This window comes from Eretmochelys imbricata, chromosome 4 (genome assembly GCF_965152235.1).
Source record: "Eretmochelys imbricata isolate rEreImb1 chromosome 4, rEreImb1.hap1, whole genome shotgun sequence".
Classification (NCBI taxonomy): Eukaryota; Metazoa; Chordata; order Testudines; family Cheloniidae; genus Eretmochelys; species Eretmochelys imbricata.
In genome coordinates, this window is record NC_135575.1 from 144,230,546 (window position 1) to 144,258,023 (window position 27,478).

The following is a 27,478-nucleotide window of genomic DNA, read 5'->3' on the forward strand; positions in this document are numbered from 1 at the left end:
TGAGCCTGGAGAGCCGGACTCAAGGTCCACTGATGGCAGCCGGAGGCTTCCCAAGGATCTCACAGGGGTTTGGGTCCTCCCGCCTTCCCCCCGGGCCTGCCAGGGCTGGGACCGGGAGCTCTCCGACGCGGGCCTTTGCAGCAGGTCCTCGGGAGAAGTGTGTGCCCCCCGCGAACCTCCACTCGCCCGCCGTGCCCTGGGGTCTCTCCCCGCTGCAGCTGCTGCAACACCGCACAAGTCCACCCTCTGTTCCCTCCGCTCCCCACCCCAGCCCCTCTGGCATTCGGGGGCCAGGCCCCCAGCCACGCTATGTTACGGCCTCTGTGGAACTGCCAGTCCCCGCTGGCAAACCCCCGGCTCAGCATCTGTGTCTCCCTCAGCGCTGACCCCCCGGGCCTGGCAGGCTAGACCCTCTCTGGAGCCGGCAGTGCCCAGCGGCCCTGCAGTGCCCCCCTCTAGAGCTCCCCCGAGCCCCCTCCCCTGCCGAGGGAAGCTTTGCCATTCCCACGGGGAACGGGTGTCCCAGCCCTACCCCCCTGCAGTAAGTCCATCTGCCCCCTCCCTCCATCCATCCATCCGCCCTTCCATCCCTCCCTATTCACACCCCTCCCTCCATCCCTCCCTATTCACACTCCTCCCTCCATCCATCCCTCCCTCCCTGTACACACCCCTCCATTCATCCATCCATCCCTGTACACACCCCTCCATCCATCTCTCCCCATTCTCACCCCTCCATCACACCCCTCCATGCATCCGCCCCCATACACACCCCTCTGCCTATCCTTCCATCCCTCCATCCATCCTTCCCCATTCACACCCCTCCCTCCATCCTTCCATCCATCCCTCCCCCTACACACCCTTCCGCCCTTCCTTCCTTCCATCCCTCCATCCATCCCTCCATCCATCCCTCCCCCTACACACCCCTCCACCCTTCCTTCCTTCCATCCATCCCTCCCCGTACACACCCCTCCGTCCATCCTTCCATCCCTCCATCCATCCTTCCCCATACACACCCCTTCCTCCACCCATCCCTTCCCATTCACACCCCTCCCTCCATCCTTCTGTCCCTCCATCCATTCATCCCCCTACACACCCCTTCCCCAATCCATCCCTCCCCATACACACCCCTCCATCCATCCTTCCATCCCTCCCCCTACACACCCTCCATCCTTCCACCCCATCACACCCCTCCCTCTATTCCTCCATCCATCCCTCCCTGTACACACCTCTCCCTCCATCCATTTCTTCCCATTCTCAGCCCTCCATCACACCCCTCCATCCGTCTGCCCCCATACACACCCCTCCGCCCTTCCTTCCACCCCCATCACGCCTCTGCATCCATCCCTCCCCCTACACACCCCTCTGTCTGTCCCTCCATCCATCTGTCCCCATTCACACCCCTCCTCTCTATCTGTCTGTCTCCCATCCCAGCCCTGCTCTCTCCTCTCCTCGCCTGCTTTCTCCTCCTCCCCGTCCCGGCTCTCCCCGTGCTCCCCGCTCTCTCTCACCCCCTGACCACGCCCTGTCTCTCCCTCCCCGCCTGCAGCAGCCACCCCCTGCATCAAAGCCATCAGCCCCAGCGAAGGGTGGACGACGGGCGGGGCCACCGTCATCGTCATCGGCGACAACTTCTTTGACGGGCTGCAGGTCGTCTTCGGCACCATGCTGGTGTGGAGCGAGGTGGGCAAGCCTGAGCCCCCTTCCCCCGGTGCCTCTCCGCCTCCCCACACCCGCCCCCCAGGCCTCTGTCCATCCTGAGGCCTCCGGGCGCCGTGCAGCCCCGTCCCGATGCGCCGGGCAGGGCCCCTTCGGGCTGGGCCGGGGGGAGCTCTGGGTCAAGGCGAAGGGGCCCTGCCCTGTGGGGTGCAGCCCCCGGAGGTGCGGAGCCAGGCTCCCTTCAGAGCTCCGGCCCCACCGGATCCTGTCTCAGCGGGCACCGTGCCAGATCCCCCCCGCCCGTCTCCCAGTGCCAGGCCACTTCCCCCGAGGGAGCCCCGGCCCAGCCTGGCCTGGGGAACGGGGCAAGGGCAGAGGGCGCGGGGGACGGGCTCCAGAGGCACAGCGGCACCCTGGGGGCTTCCCACGACGGGGGGCTGTGATGGAGGCTCCTCAGGCCCCTGGCTGGCCAGCGAAGGGTCCTTGGACTGGGGCTAGTCTGTGAGCTTGAGAGGCCGGGGGAGCCGGCTGGGCTCAGCCCCGGGGGAGGAGAGTGAATCTGCACCTGAATCGGGGCCTTAATCTCCTCCCCGCCCCATTGCCCCTCCGGTCATCATCTCCCCTCCTCCATCCCCCCCGCGCTGCACATGGGCTCAGCCCCCCTCTCTGCTGCCCCTTGCAGCTGATCACCCCTCACGCCATCCGGGTGCAGACGCCGCCCCGCCACATCCCCGGCGTGGTGGAGGTGACGCTCTCCTACAAGTCGAAGCAGTTCTGCAAGGGAGCGCCCGGCCGCTTCGTCTACACAGGTGAGGGGCGCGGCCGGGCCGGGCAGCTCTGCCCTCGGGGCTCACCACCCTGCTCCACACCGCTCAGCCACGGCGGGACGAGTGACGTGCCTAGGGCCAGAGAGCGAGTGGGTGGCAGAGGTGGGAGTGGCACCCCAGAGTCCTGCCCCCTCTGGTGTAACTGCCAGGCCCCGCCCCGGGGGACTCTGGGAGTCACTGGGGGTCTGGGTGGCCAGGGACTGGTGGGTGATCTGTCGCCCCCGAGGCCTCCAGCCCATTGGATGGCCAGGAAAACGCATTCTTGGTGGCCAGCGTCTCCTTGGTCGGCCCTTGGGATGCCGTTTCCTCCTGTCCCAGGGCGAGGGGCGTCTGGGTGGGGTGCTGTGTCCTGGGCTCCGGGAGGGAGCCGTCCCATGGCCGCTCGCGGGCGTGATGGGAGCAGCAGGCAGCCCCTCTGCACGGCCGCCCAGACCTCTCCCCGCCACCGGCCAGCAGAGACCGGCTCCCTGCTCTGGGGGGCGCCCCCGGCCTGGGCATGGTGGAGCCGCGCCGGAGGGGCAGGGCAGCAAGGACCTGCCTCTCCTGACCCCGTGGAAATGCAGGAGTGGGAGCGGGGCCTCCGTCTGGGCCCTGGTGAGCTCTGAATCACCCCCCAGCCCAGGCTAGGCACAGAGGGCCTGTGAGGGCGGGCGGGAGGGCAGTGAGGGGGCAGATGTCTCTATAGGGCTGGTTTGGTGATAGATGTGTGTGTAGGGGGGAGGGGCGGAGGGGTAAATGGAGGTAGTTAGGGGTACATGGGGTAGATTATAGAGGGTTCGTTTGGTGATAGGATGGATGGATGGGTAAGTAAGTGGGGGGGTGGGAGGGGCGAGGATGGAGGGAGGGAGGTGGACGGAGGTGGGTAGGTGGGTGTGGGGATGGATGTGGGGGGCATGATGGATGGATGGGTAGGTAGGTGGTAGATGCATGGAGGATGGGTAGGTGGGGGGGATGGGAGGGGCGGGGATGGAGGGACAGGGTGGCTGAGGTGGGTCAGTGAGAGGTAGATCCATGCGGGGGATGGATAGGTGGGTGGGAAAGATGGGAGGGGCGGGGACGGAGGGAGGGGGGTGGCCAGAGGTGGGTCGCTGTGGGGTAGATGCATGCGGGGGATGGGTAGGTAGGTGGGGGGGATGGGAGGGGCAGGGATGGAGCCAGGGGGGCGGCCAGAGGTGGGTTGCTGGGGGGTAGATGCATGGAGGATGGGTGGGGGGGATGGGAGGGGCGGGGATGGAGGCAGGGGGGCAGCCGGAGGTGGGTCACTGGGGGGTAGATTCATGCAGGGGGGACGGAGGGCAGAGACCCGATGCTCCCTTTCGTAGGGCGCTCGTCCAGGTCCCCCACTCCCACTGCTGCTGCTCTCCCTGCTGTGCGGGGGCCCGAAGGGGCCAGGGGGGTTCCCGGCACTCAGCCTCCCTTTCCAGACCAGGGCTGCTCTGTGCGTATCGACCCGGCTGAGGGGGCCGGGGGCAGTGATTGATTTGGCCCCCGCTCCGCCGGCTAGATCCCAGTTTCCAGCTTCTCTGGCTTTGCCCAGCCGTGGAAGATTAAGGGGGGGGGGGGATCAATAGGGTGTGTGTTCCTGGGAGGGGCTTTCCTCTGTGTGTGACACCGTGTGTGTGTCTAAGACTCTGTGTGTGTGACGTGACACTAGGGTGACCAGACGTCCCGATTTTATGGGGACAGTCCCGATAGTTGGGGCTTTGTCTTATATAGGCTTCTATAACCCCCCACCCCCTGTCCCGGTTTTTCACACTTGCTGTCTGGTCGCCCGACATGACACCGTGTGTGTAATATCGTGTGTGCGTGTGTGAGACCCTGTGTGTGTAACACCATGTGTCTGAGACCCTGTGTGTGGTGCTGTGTGTGTATGTCACTCAGTGTGTGTGTGACAGTGATTCTCCCTCCATCCCCATCTGCCCCCCCGGCTGGCACGTGCTCCAGGTGAGCCCCGGCTGCTGAATGGCAGCTCCCCCTGCCAGGCGGTTTGGGCACCTCCCCGGCCCGATGCCCATGCTCCCCTCCGCGGGGTCGAGCCGCTGACGGGCGTCCCAGCACGCAGCGCCGGGTGGCTCCTGCCCGGAGCGTGGGGCGACGGGTGGGGAGACGGCCCGTCGGCCATTGTCGAAGGGCTGGGGCAAGCCTGCCTGTCCCCAGGCCTTCCCAGGGAGCCAGCCCGGCCCACCCACGGAGCGGCCGGGGGCTCCTGCTGCCAGCCTGCAGAGCCTCTTCTCTCCCCACACCCAGCACCCCTCTGTCTGTCTGTCTGTCCAGCCCTAGCGCCCGGGCGCACCCCTGTCCGTCCAGTCCTAGCCTCCACGTGCCCTGTCTGGCCGTCCAGTCTCTGCCCCTCTGGCCTGGTGCCAGCCCAGGCCGTGGTGCTGAACCCTGGGCTTGGACCCTGGCCATGCAGCTGCGGGGGTTCGGGGAGAGGCAGGGGCGTCCCGGCCCCCGGCCCCTGGGTAGACTCCATGTCACTCGCGCAAGGAGGCGACGTCCATCTCTAACGGGAGCAGAGTAGGTGGCTGGGCCCAGGGGTCAAGGATCCATGGGATCGGGGCGACGCCCCATCTTTTAAACAGTCCCTGGGAGGCCCCCCTCAGTATGCCAGGACCCCACTGGGTCCCACTTTTCCTTGTGTGGGCCCTGCTTCCTAGATGGAGCCTCTGGGCTCCAGCCCCCTGCTTCATGCCTGGAGCTCTGCCCAGCGGGTCGCATGGGGCCAGCCCCCCGGAGAGCCTCGCCCCCCTACATGGAGCAGTGCACCCACAGGTTATGCAGTGACGCCCGGCTGAATTTGCAGACCAAGCCAGGTTTGTTGGGCACCAGGGCGCAGCCCTGGGGCAGCCCCGAGACGTACAAGTGAAAGCACCGTCTGTCTATCCTGCCCCCACAAAGCACCAGTCGGGGGCGGCGGGTTCACCCCTGGCTCTGGCTCTCTCTGGCCTGCCTCAGGCCCTGGAGAGGGCAGACAGCCTGTGCCAGGAGCCGGCCCCTTATCACTGCCGGTCCCCTCCCAGCCCGCTGTGCCCAAGCCTGCAGGCCGGGCAGTCGCAGGGTCACCGGGGTCAGTGTTCTGGCCTCAGGGATTGTCCGTCGTCATCTCGGGTTCTCCATGGCTTTGGGTCAGACTCAGCCACTCTTTAGCCTGACAGCTCAGCGACACGCATGCCTGCGTCTCCTGGCCTGCCCTGAGAGCGAATGTCGTCCTTTCCTCCCCCTGGGAGCCAGGCAAGGCTGGAGGGAAACTGAGGCACACACTGGGGGCATAGTATTAATACAAAACTTTCCCACTTTGTCACCCCAGGACTCCTGGGTTCTGTGGCTTGGCTCTGTGCCCATGGGTAGGTCAGCCCCCTGCACCATGCCTCAGTTTTCCCCACGGGGACAGCACCAGCCCTTCCCCTCAGGCAGGTGGGATTTAGAGGGAGCCCCATCCATGGCACCTGACCCTCTCTGTTTCCCTCCCTTCCCAGCACTGAACGAGCCAACCATCGACTACGGGTTCCAGCGGCTGCAGAAGGTGATCCCCCGGCACCCCGGAGACCCCGAGCGCTTACCCAAGGTAGGGCTGCTCCCCCGTGGGGCACGGAGGCAGCACAGGTCAGGGTGGACAGCCCCATGGCGGTCAGGTTCCCGTGCCGCTATCCCCGCAGGGTGACTAGTGGGTGGCCCTGTCACAGAGTCCCCGGGCGATGCTCTGGAACTGCTCCCTACGAAGCCAGTCAGGACTCTGGGGAAGTCTCCTCTTGGGGAGCAGCCTGTCTGCAAGACACACAGCTCACCCGGCTTCCACCTTCCTGGGTCTGACCTCGGAGCATTCAGCCTCCTCTGCCCTTCCGTGCGCTTCCCACAGCGAGTCCGCCCAGGTGGGGTCCTGGGCAAGCCAGAGGGTCCTGCCCCCAACTCCGCAGTCAGACGTGACTCTCAGCCAGCGAGTAAAACAGAAGGTTTATTGGACGACAGGAACATGGTCTAAACCAGAGCTTGCAGGTGCAGAGAACAGGACCCCTCAGCTGGGTCCATTTTGGGGGGCCGTGAGCCAGACAACCACGTCTGCCCTTCACTCCATGTCCCAGCCAGCCCCCAACTGAAACTCCCTCCAGCCCCCCCTCCTCTGGGCTTTGTCCCTTTCCCAGGCCAGGAGGGCACCGGATTCCTTTGTTCTCCAGCCCTTTAGCTCTCACCTTGCAGGGGGGAAGGGCCCAGGCCATCCGTTGCCAGGAAACAGGGTGTTGGCCATTCTCTGTGTCCAGACCCTGCGCACACCTGCCCTCTAGGGCTCTGCAATGATCATACACCCTTATCCCACCACCTAGAGACTTAAGAACTGCCTAGGGGAAACTGAGGCACCCCCACACTATTCAGAGGAAACATTAAGAACAGTCCCACTTCGTCACAGGCCCACAGTGGTGACGGGCTCCACAGCACTGCTAGCGAATGGCTGCACGGCTCTGTCCCCATGCTCCCCATGCCCGGACAGCACGCTGGCACCCGGGCTGAGGGGGCAGGGGAGGGGAAATGGCGTGCCAAGGCCAAGCAGCTGCCTGGGGCTCCCCGAAGATCTTCTTATTCTGCTGTGACCCTGCCTTGGCGTTAGTGAATTTATACCCCTCCCTGCCCTCACCTCCCGAGGGGGAAACTGAGGCGCAAGTGTCAGGGAAGTCCCTGGGGCCTCCCTGCTGCCAGGGCCGCCCGGCTGGGTCTGCTCGCAGGATTGAGGCCACCATCATCAGTGGGAATCTGGTTTTTGTTTCCCGAGGCACTTTCCCAACATACAGACACCCCAGTGCTGCCCGAGAGAGCGCAACCCGACCGACCGGCCCAGGGGGAGCAACGTGGCCATCGGCCATGGGGAGGGGATGTCGGGCTGGCTGGGGACTCCAGGCCTGGCACGCCGCACCCCTGAGAGGCCGGGTGCCTCAGAGACTTCAGCCGTCCCTGGCACTCCTCCCTCTGTTGGCAACTGCTCCCTCCCTGTGCCCCCCTTTGCGCCCCTTGCCCCGGCAGGGGACAGCGGTTTGCTATCGCTGTGCTGGTCGGGGAGAGGGGTGGACGCTGCCTGGGGCAAACATAAACGCAGTGTGAAACAGCCCCCCAAACAACCGCCATGGGGCATGGGGGCCCTTTGGAGATGGTGCCAGGCAGCTGGGATGGGGGCACAGCCAGTGCTGGGCTGCATGAGGGGTGGGGGCCGGCGGGCTGTGGGGCGCTGCAGGGAGCAGGGCCTAGATGGGCCTGTCCTTCCCCCCACCACCTCCCCCCCCCGCGCGGTGACACTAATGGCTCCAGGCAGGGCCAGGGCCGCCTGATGAGAAGTGACAGGCCAAAGCTGCTGACAAATTGGAGCCATTCATCATGCGGTGACAGGGCCCAGCCGCCCACGCTGCGCTCGCTGCTGCCCCTGCGGGGATAGGGGGGCAGGGACCCCCGTCCCAGTGTACACATGGGGGCCACAAGGGGGAACGACCTGCCCCAGGGCCCAGAGGCCATCGGAGACAGACGCAGGATTAGAACCCGAATCCTGTGCTCCGGCCCTATGGGGCAGCAGCCCCTCCGCCGGGAGTGGGGGGACAGCACGGCGTTCTCTGTGCCGCCCACCAGCGTATCGCTGTCAGATAGCCGGGGGGCCGGTGGGTAGAGCAGGGGGTGGGCCTCAGGACTCCTGGGTTCCATTCCTGGCTCTGGGAGGGGAGTGGGGTCTGTGGGCGAGAGCCAGGACTTCTCCCCCAGGCCTGCAGTGCTCCCCTTTCTCCCACCAGCTGTCCCAGGCGTGGGCACGTGAGGCTTGGGGGAGGGTGCTGATGGGGTGTCCAGGCGTCCAGGGTTGTACCGGGGCCACCCACCCCACCCTGGTTCCCAGCTCAGCACTGGCTGGGGCTGCTGATCGGGTTCCCGGGAGGGGAAGGGCACTGTGTCCGTGCTGCGGCCCAGATGAGGGGCCCCCCTGCCCCCCCCATGGCTGGGAGGCTTTGTGCCCCCAGCCCGTGCCCATAGCTGAGACACGTGGTGGGCGCGGGGGTATTGGCTGCATTCAGCCCCAGCCGTAACCAGCTGGCTGGCTCGGCATAGCCGGCCCAGGCCAGGGGTGCCTGGAGAAGGGCAGTCGCTGCCCCCCCGCCACCTGCCCGCGCCCCAGCAATCCCAGGGTCAGTACCACCCGCGCTGGCGATCAGCCTGAGCGAGCGGTCAGCGGGTGCGGGCCGCAGCCGGGCTTCTCCATGGCGGCATTGATCGGACAGGGATTACAGACGGCCAGCGAGCGCGTGGCCGCGATTGTCCGTGCTTAGCTTGACAGCAAGGCAATACCGCGGATCTCAGTGGCTGGGGGCGGGGGGCTGGACGGACGGGGCGCTGCCCACCTCGCCCCACACACGCCGTTGCCGCCCGCCAGGGGGCCCTGGGCAAACAGCTGGGAACCGGGCGGGGGGCCGAGGCCTGGCAGACTCCTTCTCTGTGCCCGTCGCCCCACAGACCAGCTTCCCATGGAGGGGCCTGGGCTGGGGTGCTGTGTGTGTTGTATATCGGGGATGTGTGTGTTGTGTACCAGTGTGGGTGAGTGTGTGTTGTGTATTGGGGGTGCTGCCTATTGGGGAGGGGTGTTGTGTATCTGTGGATGAATGTGTGTTACATATTGGGGATGTGTGTGTGTATTGGGGTGGGTGTGTTGTGTATCGGTGTGTCTGGTGTTGTATCTGAGTGGGTGTTGTGTATTGGGGGTGTGTGGGGGGGTGTGTATCGGGGTGCTGCACATTGGGGTGAGTGTGTTGTGTATCGAGGTGGGGGGGTGTATCGGGGTGCTGTGTATTGGGGGGTGTTGTATATTGGGATGTATGTGTGTATGGGGCGGGTGAGTTGTGTATCAGGATGTGAGTGTGTTGTGTATTGGGGTGTGGGTGTTGTGTATCAGGGCATGTGTGTTGTGTACCAGTGTGGGTGGGTGTGTTGTGTATCGGGGTGAGTGTGTTGTGTTGTGTATTGGGGCGAGTGTGTGTGCTGTGTACCCGTGTGTGTGTGTTGTGTATCAGGGCATGTGTATTGTGTATCAGGATGTGAGTGGGTGTGTTGTGTATTGGGGTGAGTGTGTTGTGTTGTGTATAGGGGATGTGAGTGTGTGTGCTGTGTACCCGTGTGTGTGTGTGTGTGTGTGTTGTGTATCAGGGCATGTGTATTGTGTATCAGGATGTGAGTGGGTGTGTTGTGTATCGGGGTGAGTGTGTTGTGTTGTGTATCGGGGGCACATGTGTTGTGTATAGGGGATGTGAGTGGGTGTGCTGTGTACCCGTGTGTGTGTGTGTTGTGTATCAGGGCATGTGTATTGTGTATCAGGATGTGAGTGGGTGTGTTGTGTATCGGGGTGAGTGTGTTGTGTTGTGTATAGGGGATGTGAGTGGGTGTGCTGTGTACCCGTGTATGTGTGTGTGTGTGTTGTGTATCAGGGCATGTGTATTGTGTATCAGGATGTGAGTGGGTGTGTTGTGTATCGGGGTGAGTGTGTTGTGTTGTGTATCGGGGTGAGTGTGTGTTGTGTACTGGGGCGGGGGGTGTATCCAGGGAAGGGTGCACCTGTGCTCCCTCTACTGGCAGACCCCCGTTACAGCACGGCCCTGCCTGCCCCCCAGCGTCCGGTTGCTGTCCGGTGTCCGTGTGGGCAGAGGCCTGTGGGGCCGGGGTGACGGGAGGCCGGGGGGGCCGGGACTGGAGAGAGGAGAAAGGGGCCCCCGTACCTCCAGCTGTGGCTTTATGGGTGACCCCTGGGGATAAAATCTCGCCGGATGCGCCCTCTCCAGAGAGCGCCCCAGCTGCCCGTCCCTCGCGTCACCCCTCCCGGCAGCCCCCTTGCGGCCCCGGGGCTGGGGAGCCCGGGTGTGTCCGGCTGCCCGCTCTGGGCCCGAGGCAGCCACGGCTCTGCGCTGCACCTGACGCGGGGCTTGTCCCCGGGGAGCGAATAGGAGTGGCCACGCCTGGCGCTCCTCGGGACCGGCTGCTGCACTCCCAGCCCCGCCCGCCCGCCCGCCCGCCCGCCGGGTTACGGCTCAGCGCAGACAGGGCTGCAGGGCTGGGCTGGAAGTGGTGCAGTGGCCCCTTGCCATGTGGACGCCCGGACTCCAGAGGGAGCGTGGCCGGGACCCATTTCCCTGGCACGGGGGAGGAATCGACGGCAGTCGGCGTGTCCACACTGGCTCCGCAACGCTCTCACTGAACTGCTTGGAACCTGATCTAAATTAAACCAGCGTGACTCGGGGGTGTAGCCAGGCAAGCGGGATCGCTCCCTCTTCGGCCGTATTTCCTGGGAGCTTTCAACACCCTGGCAGGGTAAGGCCTAGGGCCAAAGGAATTGCTGTGGGGCGGGTCTCTGGCCTGTTCTCCAGGGGTCAGACGAGGTGAGCACAGTGGTCCCTTCCGGCCCTGGGATTTATGAATCTGTGGATCCCTGGGCCACAGGCCCCCCTGCGCCGGGCACGGCCCAGACACGAAGCGCTGGTCCCTGCCCGAGGAGCTGGCAGTCCGAGGGCCTGATCCCAGCCCCTGGAGCCAGCCAGCGTCTCCCGCCGGATCAGCCCCAGGGAGCGTGGCAGGGGCGTTGGGGAAAGCCGCGCCGCGGGCAGTCACCGTTCGGGCCCTGTGATTGGCGTGGGGAGGCCCGGGATGGCCGGCTGATGACAGGGTGCGCAGCCCGGTGGAAGGAGCCGTTCGTGCATCCGCGCCGGTGCCGGGAGCGGGGGCCTTGGCCGGCATTTCGTCACTTCAGTCTCTGCAGGCGCTTCGGGGTTCTGCCAGCGTCCTCTGCGGAAACCTGAGCTCGCCCAAAGGTGGGCAAGGGGTCCTGAGGCCAGCCGTGGCGAATCAACCAGGGCTGGCCCCGATGCCCCAGTACAGCACTAGGGGGCGCTGTGCTGCCGGGAGCGGGGAGGGGCTCTGTGGGGGGCGCTCTCCCCAGTCCCCAGCATGCTGCTAGGGGGCGCTGTGCTGCCGGGAGCGGGGAGGGGCTCTGTAGGGGGCGCTCTCCCCAGTCCCCAGCATGCTGCTAGGGGGCGCTGTGCTGCCGGGAGCGGGGAGGGGCTCTGTGGGGGGCGCTCTCCCCAGTCCCCAGCATGCTGCTAGGGGGCGCTGTGCTGCCGGGAGCGGGGAGGGGCTCTGTGGGGGGCGCTCTCCCCAGTCCCCAGCATGCTGCTAGGGGGCGCTGTGCTGCCGGGAGCGGGGAGGGGCTCTGTGGGGGGCGCTCTCCCCAGTCCCCAGCATGCTGCTAGGGGGCGCTGTGCTGCCGGGAGCGGGGAGGGGCTCTGTGGGGGGCGCTCTCCCCAGTCCCCAGCAAGGTGCTAGGGGGCGCTGTGCTGCCGGGAGCGGGGAGGGGCTCTGTGGGGGGCGCTCTCCCCAGTCCCCAGCAAGGTGCTAGGGGGCGCTGTGCTGCCAGGAGCGGGGAGGGGCTCTGTGGGGGGCGCTCTCCCCAGTCCCCAGCATGCTGCTAGGGGGCGCTGTGCTGCCGGGAGCGGGGAGGGGCTCTGTGGGGGGCGCTCTCCCCAGTCCCCAGCATGCTGCTAGGGGGCGCTGTGCTGCCGGGAGCGGGGAGGGGCTCTGTGGGGGGCGCTCTCCCCAGTCCCCAGCAAGGTGCTAGGGGGCGCTGTGCTGCCGGGAGCGGGGAGGGGCTCTGTAGGGGGCGCTCTCCCCAGTCCCCAGCAAGGTGCTAGGGGGCGCTGTGCTGCCGGGAGCGGGGAGGGGCTCTGTGGGGGGCGCTCTCCCCAGTCCCCAGCATGCTGATAGGGGGCGCTGTGCTGCCGGGAGCGGGGAGGGGCTCTGTGGGGGGCGCTCTCCCCAGTCCCCAGCAAGGTGCTAGGGGGCGCTGTGCTGCCGGGAGCGGGGAGGGGCTCTGTGGGGGGCGCTGTCCCCTGGCTGGCTCTGCCCCAGTGCCTCTGGAGGTAGCAGGGGAAGCCTGCTCACCCGTGGTTTGTCGTGCTCTCCCCCCACACCGCCTTGCAGGGGGCACCCTGGGCATGGCCCTGCCTCTGACCCGCCTGGCTAGGCCCCTGCAGGGTGTGGAGCGCCTCTGGGCCCGCTTGCTCTCACGCGGCCCAGGCAGGGAACTGTCACAGGGCTCTCCCAGTCTATGGGCAGCCGGGCACCTGGCCATGCCCCAGCGGGCCCCCTGGCACCGGGAGCCCCATGTCTCTGGCTGGTGGTTGCCAGGTTCCCTGGGAATCCTGCAGTGGGGCCAGCTGATTCTCCTCCTTCTTGGGGTGTGTATTGCTCCAACCCGAGCTCCTCCTTGGGCCCCCCCGTCCTGGGACTCCTCCCCTTACACAGGCCTCCTGGGCATGGCCAGTACCTCAGCCCCACGCCCACCCCCAAGGGCGAGATGAGGAGCAGAGCCCAGGAGACAGGACCCAGCCAGCGCACTGGCAGGGCCAGCTGCAATCCAGTGTACGCCAACGGCTCGCGGGGGCTCTGACAGCCCCGCACCCCTCGCCCCTCCGCATTCTCCCTAGTGGGCTGGGGCGCGGGCAGGGAACAAGGGGCAGGGGGCCCCAGCTGTAACTCGGATCCCCCCCTCCCTGGGGGAACAGCCCATTCTTCAACTCCGCCAGGTGAATGCAGCCTCAGGGAGCGAGAGTCCCCTCCAGGAGCCACAAGCCCCCACTCCACGGCCAGTCCACACCCCCATCCCTGACCCCTAGCCACAAGCCGACACCCGGGGCAAACAGAACGTCTTGGATCCATGGAGAGCTCCCCACACCAGAAGGAGTTGGGGGACAAGCAGCGAGTGTAGGGTTTTGGGGTGAGGTTGTTGATGGGCCCGTTTGGGGGGGATACACTAATGCTCTGAGCACTGTGCTGCGGGTCCAGGAGGTGCATAGAGTGGGGGCGACACTGGCAGACCTGCTGCCAGCTCATGCCAAGGTCTCTATGGCTGAACTGAACACTGACAAATATGTATCTGGGATCTGCCTTCCCCCCCCCCCCCCAGTTAGTGCTTGTAAAATAGGGTTAGGGTTATAAGAATGTTTTTGGTGTTTAGACTTTACTGAACTCTTGTGGGTTGCTGCCAGCATTAATCTCACTTACTGCATCTGTGTCCCGTACTGTAAGGTGCTATTTAAGCAGTTGTATTGGGAGCCTCTCTGACATTGTAACTCACCAGACAGGAGAGAGACAGTAACTGGTGTGAAGTGCTGGTCTCCAACAGAAGGTGTTACGTCCTGGCCCACAGGGAAGGCCCAGCAACACCAGACGGACTATTGTGGGACATTAAAGAGGACAAAAGACATTGGCTGTTCTGCCCTCCCTTCGTGAAGACGAGTCATGCAAGTGGATTCCTCCCGTCAGCTGAGTTTGCAGCTCAGAGCACGTGGTGGGAAAGGAATAAAAACCCTGGAGGGTGAGGTTTCTTGGCATAAGCAAAAGATCCCCAGTGCTTAGCCTAGGTTAACCCTAAAGGACATAAAGAGCTTGTTTATTATAGAAGGTTGGGTTACCTTTCGAAGCTTAAGATTGGAACTCGTGTGTGTGTATGTTTACGTGCTTTAAACTTGTAAATAATTCTCATTTCCTTTTTCTAGTTAATCGTTAGATAGTTTATTGTGTCTCTGGTGTGAGATCTAAGGTGCAGCTGACCTGGGGTAAGTGACTGGTCCTTTGGGATGGGAAGTAAGCTGAATATTGCTGTGATTCTTGGTGTAAGGGACCAGCTGTCACTAAGGCAGGCTCACAAGGGGGGCAAGAGAGATCAGAGTACCCAAGGGGACTGTCTGTGACTCCGTGTTGAGGCTGTTATGGTGTGTGAGGAGTTTGCACTTGATGATTGGTTGGTGAAATGGAAGTACAGAACTCACAGCCCGTTTGGGCTCTGTGCCCTGTCTCCTGACAGCCTGCCCTGAGGTTGGTTCTCACGCTCTGGGGCCCTGCAGGGCAGCCTGATTCCCGCGTAGCCGTGGCAGGCGTCATGTCCCCCAGATGAGTGATGTTTACAGATCAGGACCCCAGCGCTGTTAGAAGTGTAAACTTGATATTGAAAATTGCCCAGGTCACAGAATAGACACGAGTGACCCATGGGGGGAAAGACCTGGAACAGATCCGTTTGCAGAGGGGAATATCCCATAACAGGAAAACCCCAGATCAGGCGCTGAGAGCTTGGATGCCCGGGGAAGAAGAAGTGGTGAAGCCCCAGGACCCTCCAGCCCCAGATGCCACAGAGGAGCCCACCGCAGGGGAACTGGCCCGACTGCAAGCCCTGAGAGCCCAGGGAGAACATGAGCACGAGAGACTGATGGGGGAACTGTGGGTCAGGAAGACTGAAGCAGCCCAGACACTGGCAGACCCCACCAGAGGCAGGTGGGAGGTCCAGCAGTGCATCCCAAAGGACTGGGGCAGCGAAAGGAGTTTCTAGTCCGTCCCCCCACACACCGCCTCCCAGCACCACGGAGTGGGAGAAAGTCTGCCTGACTGCAGAGAAGGGTTCCTGTCTGCCTTTGAGCCTTTGAGAGACTGTGGGGCGTGCAGTGTCCCAGAGGACAAGCAGATGCCTGTCCTCTTAACCAGATCAGCTGGGAAAGCCAGGCAAGTTTGTAACGATCCGGTGGAGGGCGATGCTGAGGTGGACAAGATGTGTAAAGAAAATGTGTTGGAAAGATTGGAGCTCACCCCTGAGCCCTCTTGAGTGACTAGAGAACCATGGGAGTGTTTGACAGGGTCACTCACACTGAATATGTCCGGTTAAAGAATAACACATTTATTTGGGCATAAGCTTTCCTGGGTGGTTTTTTAGCCACAAAAGCTTATGCCCAAATAAACGTTAGGTGCCACCAGACTCCTTGTTGTTTTTGTGGCTAGAGACTAATACAGCTACCCCCGATACTGAACATGTGCACACAATGTGTCATTGTATGAGACAATGGATAATGAAGGCAGGGGCTGATGGTGATCATGAAAAACATCATTCTGGGATGTATTAGCGGGGCACGAGAAGTAATTCTTCCACTCTACTCCACACTGATACGGCCTCAGCTGGAGTAGCATGTCCAGTTCTGGGCACCACATTTCAGGAGGGATGTGGACAAATTGGAGAATCCAGAGAAGAGCAGCAAAAACGATCAAAGGTCTAGAAAACAGGACCTATGAGGGAAGATTGAAAAAACTGGAATTGTTTAGTTTGGAGAAGAGAAGACGGAGAGGGGACATGAGAACAGTTTTCAAGTACATAAAATGTTACAAGGAGGGAGAAAAATTGTTCTCGTTAACCTCTGAGGATGGGACAAGACGCAATGGACTTAAATTGCAGCCAGGGAGGTTTAGGCTGCACATTAGGAAAAACTTCCTAACTGTCAGGGTGGTGAAGCCCTGGAATAAATTGCCCAGGGAGGTTGTGGAATCTCTATCACTGGAGATGTTTAGGAGCAGGTTAGACACACACCTGTCAGGGATGGGCTAGATAATACTTAGTCCTGCCATGAGTGCAGGGGACTGGACTAGGAGACCTCTCGAGGTCCCTTCCAGTTCTATGATTCTAGGACCTTGTTATTAAGAAATTGCTCTACCACGGTGGATGTGGAATCCCCATTGCTAGAGCTGGCAGCTACCAGAGCAGGGACAAGGACGAGTCATTAACCCGAAGGACTGGGCTCTGTCTGAACAATGGCTATGCGAAGGAGATTGCCTGAGCGGGGAAACCAGCTTGACCAAGTTTAAGGATGCTGCCTTTGGTGGGACAGGACTGAGAGTATCTATTCAGGACAAATTGCAGCAGGAGTGGGGCATGGAAATAGCCCGTAAGGAGGGGAAAGACGGCATAGAATAGGAGAACCCTGAGGTGCGGTCAGGAGCGTCGGTGACACCTGGATGTTGGGGGTCGCATCAGGCTGCCCTGCCGGGACTCAGGAGCACAAGCCCCAATCTCAGGGCAGGCTGCAGGAACCAGGGCACAAGCCTCACATTGGCTGGGAGATCTGTGCTCAGATTTCACCAACCAGTTACCGAGTGCAAACTCCTCAGGTCCCATAACTGCCTGAGCACGGAGTCACAGACGTCCCCTTGGGCCCAGCAGTCTGTCTCGCCACCCAGCTGAGCCTGCCTGTGTGACAGATGGTCCCAAAGAATCTCAGTAACATACGGGTTACTGCCAGTGCCCAAGGACCAGTCACTGACCCCCGGTCCATTGCACACCACAGAGAACCCCTGTAGCCCATCTTGTAATAAACTGTCTACAGATGTATTAATAGGAAAAGGAAGCGAGACTTATTTACAAGGCTAAAGCAGGTAAACATAGATACACAAATGAGTTACAGTCTTAAGTTTCAAAAGGTAAGAGAAGCTTCGATCATAAGAGAGCTCTGTATGACCTTTAGGGCTAACCCAGGCTAAGCACTGGGGCTCTCTTGCTTATGCCTGGAAACCTTGCCCCCCAGAGTCCAAGCCGCGTCAAGACACAGTTCCTTCTCCTTAGGGGTTTTATCCCCCTCTCCCCACGTGCTCTGAGCTGCGAACGCAGCTGGCAGGAGGAATCCACTTGCACGACTCGTGTCGGGCAGGACATAACACCTTCTGCTGGAGACCAGCACTTCCCACCCTCCTGGCCCTCCCCTGTCTGGTGAGTTACACGGTCACAGGAGCTCACAGTAGGGTGGGAACTAGCACCTCCCACGGGACTACGTGGGATATCGACGGGATCCGTGGGGGCGGCAGCTCAAAACAGTCCCTAGAACACCAAAAAGAAAAGGAGGACTTGGGCACCTGAGAGACTAACCAATTTATTTGAGCATGAGCTTTCGTGAGCTACAGCTCACTGCATCGGATGCGTACCATGGAAACTGCAGAAGACATTATATACACAGAGACCATGAAACAATACCTCCTCCCACCCCACTGTCCTGCTGGTAATAGCTTATCTAAAGTGATCATCAAGTTGGGCCATTTCTAGCACAAATCCAGGTTTTCTCACCCTCCGCCCCCCCCCCCCCCAAACTCACTCTCCTGCTGGTAATAGCCCATCCAAAGTGACCACTCTCTTCACAATGTGTATGATAATCAAGGTGGGCCATTTCCTGCACAAATCCAGGTTCTCTCACCCCCTCACCCCCCTCCAAAAACCACACACACAAACTCACTCTCCTGCTGGTAATGGCTTATCCAAAGTGACCACTCTCCCTACAATGTGCATGATAATCAAGTTGGGCCATTTCCAGCACAAATCCAGGTTTTCTCACCCCCCCCCATCCCCATACACACACAAACTGACCTCCTGCTGGTAATAGCTTATCTATTACCAGCAGGAGAGTGAGTTTGTGTATGTATGGGGGTGGGGGGGTGAGAAAACCTGGATTTGTGCTGGAAATGGCCCAACTTGATGATCACTTTAGATAAGCTATTACCAGCAGGACAGTGGGGTGGGAGGAGGTATTGTTTCATGATCTCTGTGTGTATATAAAGTCTGTATCACAGTGGGGTGATGCCCAGAGGCAAGTGGCGCTGTGGAGGTGGGAATGGGCACGCACGTGGATTTGGGCAGAGGCAGGGCATGGCCGGGCCACCCCGTCCCAATGGTGATGGGCACCGTGCAGCCCCGCAGAGGTGGGACTGGGCGGGCGAGGGGCCTGCCGAGTGTCTGGCTTTGGGGGTGGCGCTGTGGAGAAGCCAGGGATTAGCGCGCCGGGCGTGCTGGGGGGTGCAGCACCATTGAGAGGCGACAGGAGAACTCTCCTTCTGCTGAGTGTTACCAGCCTGGGGACGCCAGGCGGAGCCCCCGCCGGCCACCTCTGAGCCCCCTCTCTCCCCCCAGGAAGTCTTGCTGAAGAGGGCAGCAGACCTGGTGGAGGCCCTGTACGGGATGCCGCACAATAACCAGGTACCGCAGAACTGGCGCCCAGCTGAAGACTGGCTGGGACGAGGGGGGTGGGAGAATGCCCTGTCTGCCTGCCCATCACCAGGGTGTCTGACCCCCCTTCCTGGGCATTGGCCCAGCCGGAGCTGCCTGACGTGGCTTGGTGACCAAAGTCTCTGATGGCGTGACAGCCCCACTCTGGCACCCAGGCAGGAGTCGGGACACGGGTCCTGCCACCTCCCAGCCAGAGCCTGGGGCCTGGGGAGACTGTGAGCAGTGGCAGTCTCCTGCCCAGCGGGACCTGTCCTGGCCCCCCGTGGCCCTCACCCTGTGACTGGCTCTGTGACCACGAGCTGGGACCCGAGGGGCCATCTGGCATCAGTGCCCGCCTCCCCGAGCCCAGGACCGGGGGTGGGCACGGTCTGACACCGTGGGACAGAGATTGGGTCAGATAACACCCCATGCACAGCCCCACCCCCACCCCTTCACTGCCTGGTCCATCCGCTCCACTCCCTGCACCCTCCCTGCCCCCCCACCCCATCCATGTCCTCCCACCCCCACCCCCTCACTACCCTGTCCATCCCCCTCCACTGTGTGTGTGACCCCCATCCCCCTGCCACCTCTGTTCCCGCCCTCCCCACCCCGGCCCCGTTGGGGAAGGCAGGGGCGGTGGAGCTGGCTGGGCCCAGCCCCACATCTGCTTCGCATCAGGAATTCCAGGGCCGTTGAGTAAGGAGCGCCCGGAGCTGCCTCCGCCCGCGTCCAGGGGCTGCCACTTCCCCGGCCCCCGCCCCCGGGAGCCACCAGCGCAGCCCCTGCTGCCTGCCCCCTGGGCGGACCAAAGCCCCAGGAGCCCCCGCGGGTCGGGCCCAGCCCCCTCGGCTCCCTGTGCCCCGGGCTCGGGCTCTGTGAAGCCCCTTTGGTGCCAAGCCTGTCCCAGGCCTGCATGACACAAGTTTGGGAGGTCTCCGCCCCCTCCCCTCTCGGCCAGGTAGATGCTCCGCGCCAGGCTTGCCAGGTAGATGCTCCGGCCTGGCAGCTGCCGAGCTGGTCCCTGGCCGGAGCGAGTCCCCAGGGGTAAGGGGCCGCTCGTGTCTCTGCAGGACATCATCCTGAAGCGAGCAGCAGACATCGCCGAGGCCCTGTACAGCGTCCCGCGCACCCCCAGCCAGCTGTCCTCGCTGGCCGGGAACCACGCCCACGCGGGCATGATGGGCGTCAACTCCTTCGGGAGCCAGCTGGCCATCAATATCAGCGACTCGGCCCCGGGCACCGAGCAAGGTGTGTGCAGGGGCGGGAGCCTGGTCAGACCAGACCAGCCCTCGGTGCCACCAGCTGGTCCCTGGGGAGCAGGTGGGTCCTGCGCTGTGTCCCCCGGCCGGGGCAGGGCCCTAGGGACTCTGCCGAGCCCCCATCCGGCTCCGGCCCTGCCAGCTGCCCACAGGGCTGGGGCTCTGTGCAGGGGGCTGGTCTGTGGTGAGCCCGGGTCAGGGAAGGGAGAGGACTGGGCGTGGTTTCAGATGGGCCAGGGGGTCTGGCGCCGTGTCCTACCCAGGGAGCCCACTCCCCTAATGCACCTGGCCGGGGGGGCGTTCCTTCCTCCCCTGCGACCAGGTAGCGGGATCAGCGGGCGGTGGGAGCAGCCCCCCCCCCCCCCAGCCATCCCGCCAACGCTGCCCCTTGTCGCCCGCAGGCTATGCCCGCAACACGAGCAGCGTCTCGCCGCGGGGCTACGTGCCCAGCTCCACCCCGCAGCAGACCGGCTACAACACCATCACGTCCAGCATGAACGGCTACGGGGGGGCGGCCATGACCGGCCTCGGGGTGCCCGGCTCCCCCAGCTTCCTCAATGGCTCCACCGCCAACTCCCCCTACGCCAGTGAGTCGCAGAGGGGCACGGGCGGGTGCTGCCACCCTACGCAGGGGGCATCTCCTGTCGTGCGTCCGTAGGGGGCTGCACGGGGGGCTCTCTGGGCAAAGGTGACTCCACCGGCGCCCCTTACCCCCCCGGCTCCACCCGCAGAGAGCGCAGGCGGGCACTGGACCCCCAGGTTGCTGCCCACAGGTTGCTCTGTAACCCCATTGGAATGGCTCCCTTCTGGGGGGGGAGGTGTCCCATGTCTCCAGGGCCCCTTGCCCAATACAGCCCTGCCCCACGGCATCACAGAGCCCCCAGCCCTGCCCCCTGCCCGGCGCCCAGCCCCTCTGCTCAGCCCTGCCCTGCGGTGTGCCATGGGCTCCCGTCCTGCACATGCTCTCAGGGTCTTCCTCGCACGCCGCCACCATACGACCTGTGCTGGGTGGGGCAGGGGGCACCCCCCGGAGTCCCCTGCCAAGCCCCCCCCGACCACATCTGATACCCGACTGCTCCGCGGGCCCCTGCCAGCCTGTCTGACTGTCTCCTCTGCCCGCTGCAGTCATGCCCTCCAGCCCCCCGCTGGGCGCGTCCTCCATCACCCTCCCGTCCGGCACCAGCTCCGCCACCCCCGCCGGCGTCTTCTCCTTCTCCCCGGTCAACATGATCTCCGCCGTCAAACAGAAGAGCGCCTTTGCCCCCGTGGTGCGGCCGCCCACCTCCCCCACCCCCACCTGCACCAGCACCAACGGGAACAGCCTGCAGGGTGAGTCGGCTGCACCCTGGGGGCTGGGAGGCCGTGTGGGTCGCCGTGCGCCCCCTCTGGATCCCTGGGCAGCCTTGGCCTGGATTCCCACAGGGGGCTGGGGTACTAATGCCCTTGATGGGCGCTGCCAGTGCTGGAGGTATTCACCCGGGTGCCGCCCCGCCAGCCACGGGGCCGAGCTCCTCTCCCTCCCACTCTGCTCCCAGCCCAGGATCCAAGCAGGGAGCCTGGCCAGGCCCGCGTCCATCTCTCCCCCATGCTTTTTGCCTCTGCTCTTTTTGGAAGCGTCAAAGTCATTTCCCACTCTCCCGCCCTGCGGCAGCCAGTCCCGCAGGTTGACAGTGCACCGCTCTAGCCTGCTCTAGCATGCGTTCCCTTCGGATCACATGGCGTTCCCACTGCTCCTGCCTTGGGACACCTCCTCGCACGCCCCAGCGTCTTCTCTGGACCAAGATGTGAGGCCTACCTCTGGCCAGAGACTGGGCAGAGCGGATCCTGCTATGGTCGGGTGGGGATCCCCTGCAGAGACCGGGCGGAGCGGACCCCGCCGTGGCCAGGTGGGAACCCCCTGCAGAGACTGGGCAGAGCGGGGCCCGCCGTGGCCGGGTGGGAATCCCCTGCAGAGACCAGGCGGAGCGGGGCCCGCCGTGGCCAGGTGGGGATCCCCTGCAGAGACCAGGCGGAGCGGGGCCCGCCGTGGCCGGGTGGGAATCCCCTGCAGAGATTGGGCAGAGCGGGGCCCGCCGTGGCCGGGTGGGAATCCCCTGCAGAGACCAGGCGGAGCGGGGCCCGCCGTGGCCGGGTGGGAATCCCCTGCAGAGACCGGGCGGAGCGGGGCCCGCCGTGGCTGGGTGGGGATCCCCTGCAGAGACCGGGCGGAGCGGGGCCCGCCGTGGCCGGGTGGGAATCCCCTGCAGAGACTGGGCAGAGCGGGGCCCGCCGTGGCCGGGTGGGAATCCCCTGCAGAGACCAGGCGGAGCGGGGCCCGCCGTGGCCGGGTGGGAATCCCCTGCAGAGATTGGGCAGAGCGGGGCCCGCCGTGGCCGGGTGGGAATCCCCTGCAGAGATTGGGCAGAGCGGGGCCCGCCGTGGCCGGGTGGGAATCCCCTGCAGAGATTGGGCAGAGCGGGGCCCGCCGTGGCCGGGTGGGAATCCCCTGCAGAGACCGGGCAGAGCGGACCCCGCCGTGGCTGGGTGGGGATCCCCTGCAGAGACCGGGCGGAGCGGGGCCCGCCGTGGCCGGGTGGGAATCCCCTGCAGAGATTGGGCAGAGCAGGGCCCGCCGTGGCCGGGTGGGAATCCGCTGCAGAGACCAGGCGGAGCGGGGCCCGCCGTGGCCGGGTGGGGATCCCCTGCAGAGACCGGGCGGAGCGGACCCCGCCGTGGCCGGGTAGGAATCCGCTGCAGAGACCGGGCAGAGCGGATCCTGCTATGGCCGGGTGGGGATCCCCTGCAGAGACCGGGCGGAGCGGGGCCCACCGTGGCCGGGTGGGAATCCCCTGCAGAGACCGGGCGGAGCGGGGCCCGCCGTGGCCGGGTGGGATCTCACACAGGGGACAGGGGGCCTGTAATTCCTGGGGCCCGGGCGCAGATTGGCCAGTGGGCTGGGGGGTAAACTGGCCGCGCTGGCTCCAGTTCTCCCCTCCCGCCCGTGTTGACACTTTCCCTCTCTTCTTCCCTCCCCGCTGCGCTTTGCTTGGCTGCCCAGACCAGTCTTTCGAGGACTCCGACAAGTTTCACCCCCCTGCTCGGTCGCTCCAAGGACTGGCCTATTCCTAGACACGGTACGTCTGTCCACGGGCTCTGCTGCCCCCGTGTGAGGAGGGGGGCCGCCCCCCAGGGCCCTGGGCGGGGCCCCTCCCCATTGCGGGAATCTTCGCGTTGCAAGCCGGGCTGGGTGGGACCCAGGCTGGCCCAGTGGCCTCTCCCCATCGCCGGTGGGAGCGGGCCCAGCCCGGTGACTAGGGCATTGGCCTGGGGAGACTCTGAGAGCCTGTGACTGCCCCGGGGCCACCGGTCTGCACCGCCTGGCATCCCACACTGCGGCATACCCTGACCTGGGCTGGACACACCGCGGCTGTGGCCGTCCCTGCCGCGGGGATGGGAAGGTGGCGGGACGTCCCCGGGCAGCGGGGCCGGGCCCCAGCGAGCCCTTGGTTCGTGGCCCTGCCCAGTGCTCTGAAGGGGCGAGAGGCTCAGGACAGCTGCTGGGGATTCTGGCATGTCTACCCGCCTCTCTCCATGCACCGGCATCTGCAGCGCTGAGCTACAAGCCCCCCGGGAGGGAGCAGGCAGCGGGACGCTGTTGTGGGGAGGCTCCCAGGTGCCTGGCTTTGCCACCAGCCCCTCCCAGCTCCGTTCTGCTCCCCCACACGACGCCCTGCTGGTGGGGCTGGTGCTTCCCGCTCTCCCCGGCTGCATGTGGCATGCAAGCGCTCCCCCCGCCCCGCCCCGCCCCCCCGTAGCCCCCATGCCAGGGATGCTGGCCAATGCCTTCTCCTTCTCTCGCAGGCATGTCGGGTCTCATCGTGCTGCCCATGTGACCCGGGACTGGACCAGGACCCCGGAGGGAGCAGACCATGCACGGGGACCGAACCTTACCATTGACTCTGGGGCCCCCCAGGGGCTGTGGGGGGCTCGTGCCCACAGGCCCCCCCGCTCCAGTGGTGATTCGGTGGGAAGCCAGGCTGCGGCCAGAGGGGAAGCCGTGCCCTCTAGCCAGGGGCAGTTTTCCTGCCAAGCTCCTGACAGGGCCTGGCGGCACGGACAGGCTGGGTCCCTCCACGGGATAGTGCAAAGGGATGGGGGCTGGCTGTGGGCAGGGGTCTCTCACTCTGACTGCACCTCCCGCTCCTTCCTTCAGGGAGCTCCCCCGGGCTGCCCCAGCCTGGCACAAGAATGCCGCTCCTGGCCGCCCCAGGTGGTGAGCTCCCGGTAACACCCCCCGAGCAGCGCTAGGCTAGGTGTGGGGCACTGCCGTGGGGGGAAGGGCCCCTGCTGGGAGCTCTCCCCCATGGCTCTGCCCTGGGGCTTGAGAAGGGAGCTCAGAGAGGGCAGCTGCCCAAGCACAGGCTCTGGGGCCAGGACTCTTGGGTTCTGATCCCCGCTCCGCCCGACTCCCTCTGTAGCCTTGGTGACCGGCTGCCCCTCTTTAGCCCCATCTGGAAAGGGGGCTGGCAGGGGGCCGAGGGTGACTTAGTGACTGGGCCGGATTCTGGTCTTTGGAGTGCTGGCACCACCATGGGCCAGGCCACGGGCTGACCAGAGCCTGGCCCAGCTCACTCGCTCTGGGGGGGCCACTGGGGCGACCGCAGGCCGCTGGCGACGTGTCCTGTGCCCCACAGCATCCGAACTAACTGCCCAGAGTCCGGGGAAGCCCAGAGACCTGGGGGTGGGAACTGACCATTCCCACATTAACCAAACTTTATTATTTTAACGTCAAAACCCCAAACCCCAGCTCAGGGGCCAGGCTGGAGTTTGTGGGCAGAGGCTCAGGGCAATTCGTGCCTTTTCCAACCCCCCCGGGCATGCCCCGTCTCCTGTGCGCTGGGCAAACCCTGGGGAGAGTCGCTCCCAGCACGCCCGCTTTGTTTCCCTCCTGCCTCTCTGGAAGGGTCACCTGAGCGGGGGGCAGGAGCCGGGCAGCCAGCCGGGACGCCGGGGCAACGCAAGAGGGGCTCACGGCACCAGAACCTGCCCCGGCACAGCCCAGAGCCCGCAGCGGTCAGAGCCCAGCCCTAGAACCGCAGCTGCCGGGGTTGGCCGCGCAGGCCCCAGCCCCTCGCACCTCCCTTCCCGGCTCGGCTCGTGGGCTGGTCGCTCAGCACCGGGATGTTCCCAGATGTTCCCAGCCAGCTGTGGAGCTGCCCACCCACAGATCCCCCACAGGCTGCTTGCTGGGACCGCGGCAGCCGGCACCGGAGCAGCCTCATTAGCCCAGGCGGGGTAGTTTGGTGTGGAGCTTGGCCAGATCTGGCTGGGCCCAGCCCTGCGAGCCGAGGAGGAACCGGAGCCCAGGCCAGCTGCTGGTTTGCTCTCCCAGGGCCGCCTCCAACGCCCCCTGGAGTCCCTGGGCCCCCTGGGCTGGGGGTCCGGCCTCTGCCCTTCCCCGGGCCCGGGGCAGGAACTAGCAAAGCGTGAGAGGCTCAGGCCGGCTCCGGCAAAAGGCAACGCCCTTGGTGGAGCGCACGGCCCTGCCGCGCTGGGAGAAACGCTGTGTGTAAAGCCGGCGTTGGCCTTTTCCTTTCGGCTCCGTTTTAACCCTGCAGAGCCAGGCCTGAGCCGCGGCCCCTGAGCCCAGATGCCGAGCCGGAGCTGCCGGCTTGGAGATGTAATAAATCCCCCCAGCCCCACCCCTGGGATGTAGTACCGGGAAAGGGGGCGGGAGGGGTTTGGGGCTCCTTCGCCCCAGGTGGCAGGGAGGGGCCCAGATTGTGTCAATAAGGGAAAGGGAAGGCCCTGGTGCCGGCTGGGCCCCCGGCTTCTCCGTGTTTCTCTGGCTGCCGGGTGGGTGCCTCCCCCACGTTGACTTTTTTACTCTGTCTGTCGTCGTCTGTGAAGCCTGTATAGGAGCCCTGGCGCTACCTTCATGCACTGTGTAAATGTAAGCACATGTAAAGCGAATATTAGCCTCCTTATCCACCCGCTAGGCGCTGGGGCCTAGAATATACTGCCCGACGCTGCCTTCCCCGGGTGCTCCGAGTGTCGTCTCTGCCCTGCGCCGAGCCACGCCAGGGCCGGGGAACCCAAAAGGCCCAGCTTTGGCCAGGCTTTCTCAGCGCCAAAGCCTCAGGGCTGGGCCGGCGCTTGCTTACGCTGGTGAAAATCCAGAGCAAGGCCATGGATGGTGGTGGATTTGCGCCCATGTAGCTCCCTGTGTCGCTGTGGGGCAGAGGGCTGCTATGGGGCGAGGGGGTTCTGGCCATGGACTCCCAGCAGCCACACTTGTCCTAGGGTCAGAGATGCACGGCCAGAAAGGTCACCCAGCCAGGCTGCCCTCCTGCATAGCCCTGGGCAGAGACCCTGGCCAGTGCCCCCTGGCCCGCCCAGAACAGCTCGGGGAGCCCGAGGCATTTTGTAGCCAGACGTCCCATCTCGAGCCTGAACACCAAGCACGGGAGACTCCCCGCACCCCTGGGCACGCACGCCCCAGGGCCAGCGCCCCCTGCCACCACCTGGCTGCCCCATCCTGCGTCACTCGCACCGGCTCCCCACGGCAGCAGCTGAGCGTCAGCGTGGGAGAGCCGAGCTCCAGGGAAAGCCCCTTGGGGGACGAGCCAGGCTGTTCCCCCGCCCTGGCCCATGCAGGCTGGGCCCCCCGGGTCCATGCTCCAGTGCTGCGGTCAGTCTAGACCCAGCCCTACCCTCGGAGACTCGGCCATGCCCAGGCTGGGCACCGTTTCCCAGCCTGCGGCCCGCCCCCTCGCTCTCCAGTCTTGTGCCCCACCGGGGAGACCAGCCCCCAGGGCAGCACTGGGCCCCGGCTCCCCACAGGACCCAGGCTGAAGGCATCTGTAGGGGGGCAGGGAGCTACCCATGTGGCGAGGAGACGGGCCGAGGGTGTCTCCGGTCCCGGTGGGGTTTCACAGGCTCCATCCAGCCCATGAGGGGGTTGGCTCAGGCTGGCAGGCAGCAGTTGGGGGAAAGCCCCTTGGCTGCCCAGCCGGGCACCCGCAGCCCTGGCACAGCTGCCTTAGCCCAGCCGACACCCGGTTCTGGGAGGAGCGATGCCCAGATATGCCTGGGCCTGCTCGGCACAAGCCGGAGGGAGGCAGAGAGCCAGAAAGACCCTCTCCCTGCCCCCCGCCCGCCTCACTGGGGCTGCAGAGCCATGCGGGGGGAGAGTCCAGCCCCCCCAGAGTCTGAGCCCCACGCTGGGGGACAAGGTGACTCCCCTCCCGCCCTGGTCTGGTGGCGTTTGAGGCCAGGGGACTTGGGGGCTGGGCCTGTGCCACGTACAGGACCCCAGCTTGGGGGTGAGGGGCCTGGGCTAGGGTGGGGCATGGGGGGGGTGATGCCGGCCTACAGAGACGCTGGGCGCACAGGGCTAGCGGGAGGCCAGGCTGGTGGGCCGCGAGGGGGGCAGGGTATGAGGCCAGGCTAGCTGGGGGGGGGGTGGGAGATGGGTTTAGGAGGCTGCAGGGATTGGGTGCTGACCATGGGCCAGCCCCCCAGCACCGCATCCGCCTCGCTGGCTCACGGCCCCTTTCAAAGCCCCCGCCAATAAGCCCCGATATTACCCCCAGCCTGGCCCGGCTGCCCCCTCCCTGGGAAGGGGACACCCACTGGCTGCAGGGCTCCCCAGGAGCAACCCTTAGCAGCACCCCCTCCCAGCGCCAGGGACACACACACCCCTCCAGGCCAGCTCACCCCCTGGCTCCTTCTCCAGCCCCTCCCCAGCCAGGTCCAGCACCTTGGATCCCCCCCCCCTCCCTTAGCCCCACTGAGGCCGCTGCTCGGGGCTGGTGGTGAAACGCAGGGGCAGGGTGGGGCAGACACCCCTGACACCCGTGTGCCCCAGTCACCCCCATGGGCCCGTGGGGCTGCTGCAGCTGAGCCAGGCTCTG

At 64.8% G+C, this 27,478-nt stretch overlaps 1 protein-coding gene across 8 annotated transcripts in view; it reads left to right on the plus strand.

Moving 5' to 3' along the window:
• EBF4 (EBF family member 4) overlaps positions 1–23,455 on the plus strand; it is a 95,679-nt gene extending 72,224 nt beyond the window's left edge. For 2 of the 8 annotated variants that reach the window (XM_077814728.1, XM_077814729.1), the window contains 8 exons: positions 1,550–1,680; positions 2,339–2,465; positions 5,960–6,048; positions 18,250–18,315; positions 19,395–19,572; positions 19,985–20,170; positions 20,709–20,912; positions 23,424–23,455. In XM_077814728.1, the coding sequence (XP_077670854.1) occupies positions 1,550–1,680; positions 2,339–2,465; positions 5,960–6,048; positions 18,250–18,315; positions 19,395–19,572; positions 19,985–20,170; positions 20,709–20,912; positions 23,424–23,455 (1,013 nt within the window). Of the gene's footprint in view, positions 1–1,546; positions 1,681–2,338; positions 2,466–5,959; positions 6,049–18,249; positions 18,316–19,394; positions 19,573–19,984; positions 20,171–20,708; positions 20,913–22,620; positions 22,692–23,423 lie in introns of those variants that run through there. The other 6 variants (XM_077814727.1, XM_077814730.1, XM_077814731.1 and 3 more) reach the window with 6 other exon arrangements.
• Positions 23,456–27,478: the final 4,023 nt, after the last annotated feature.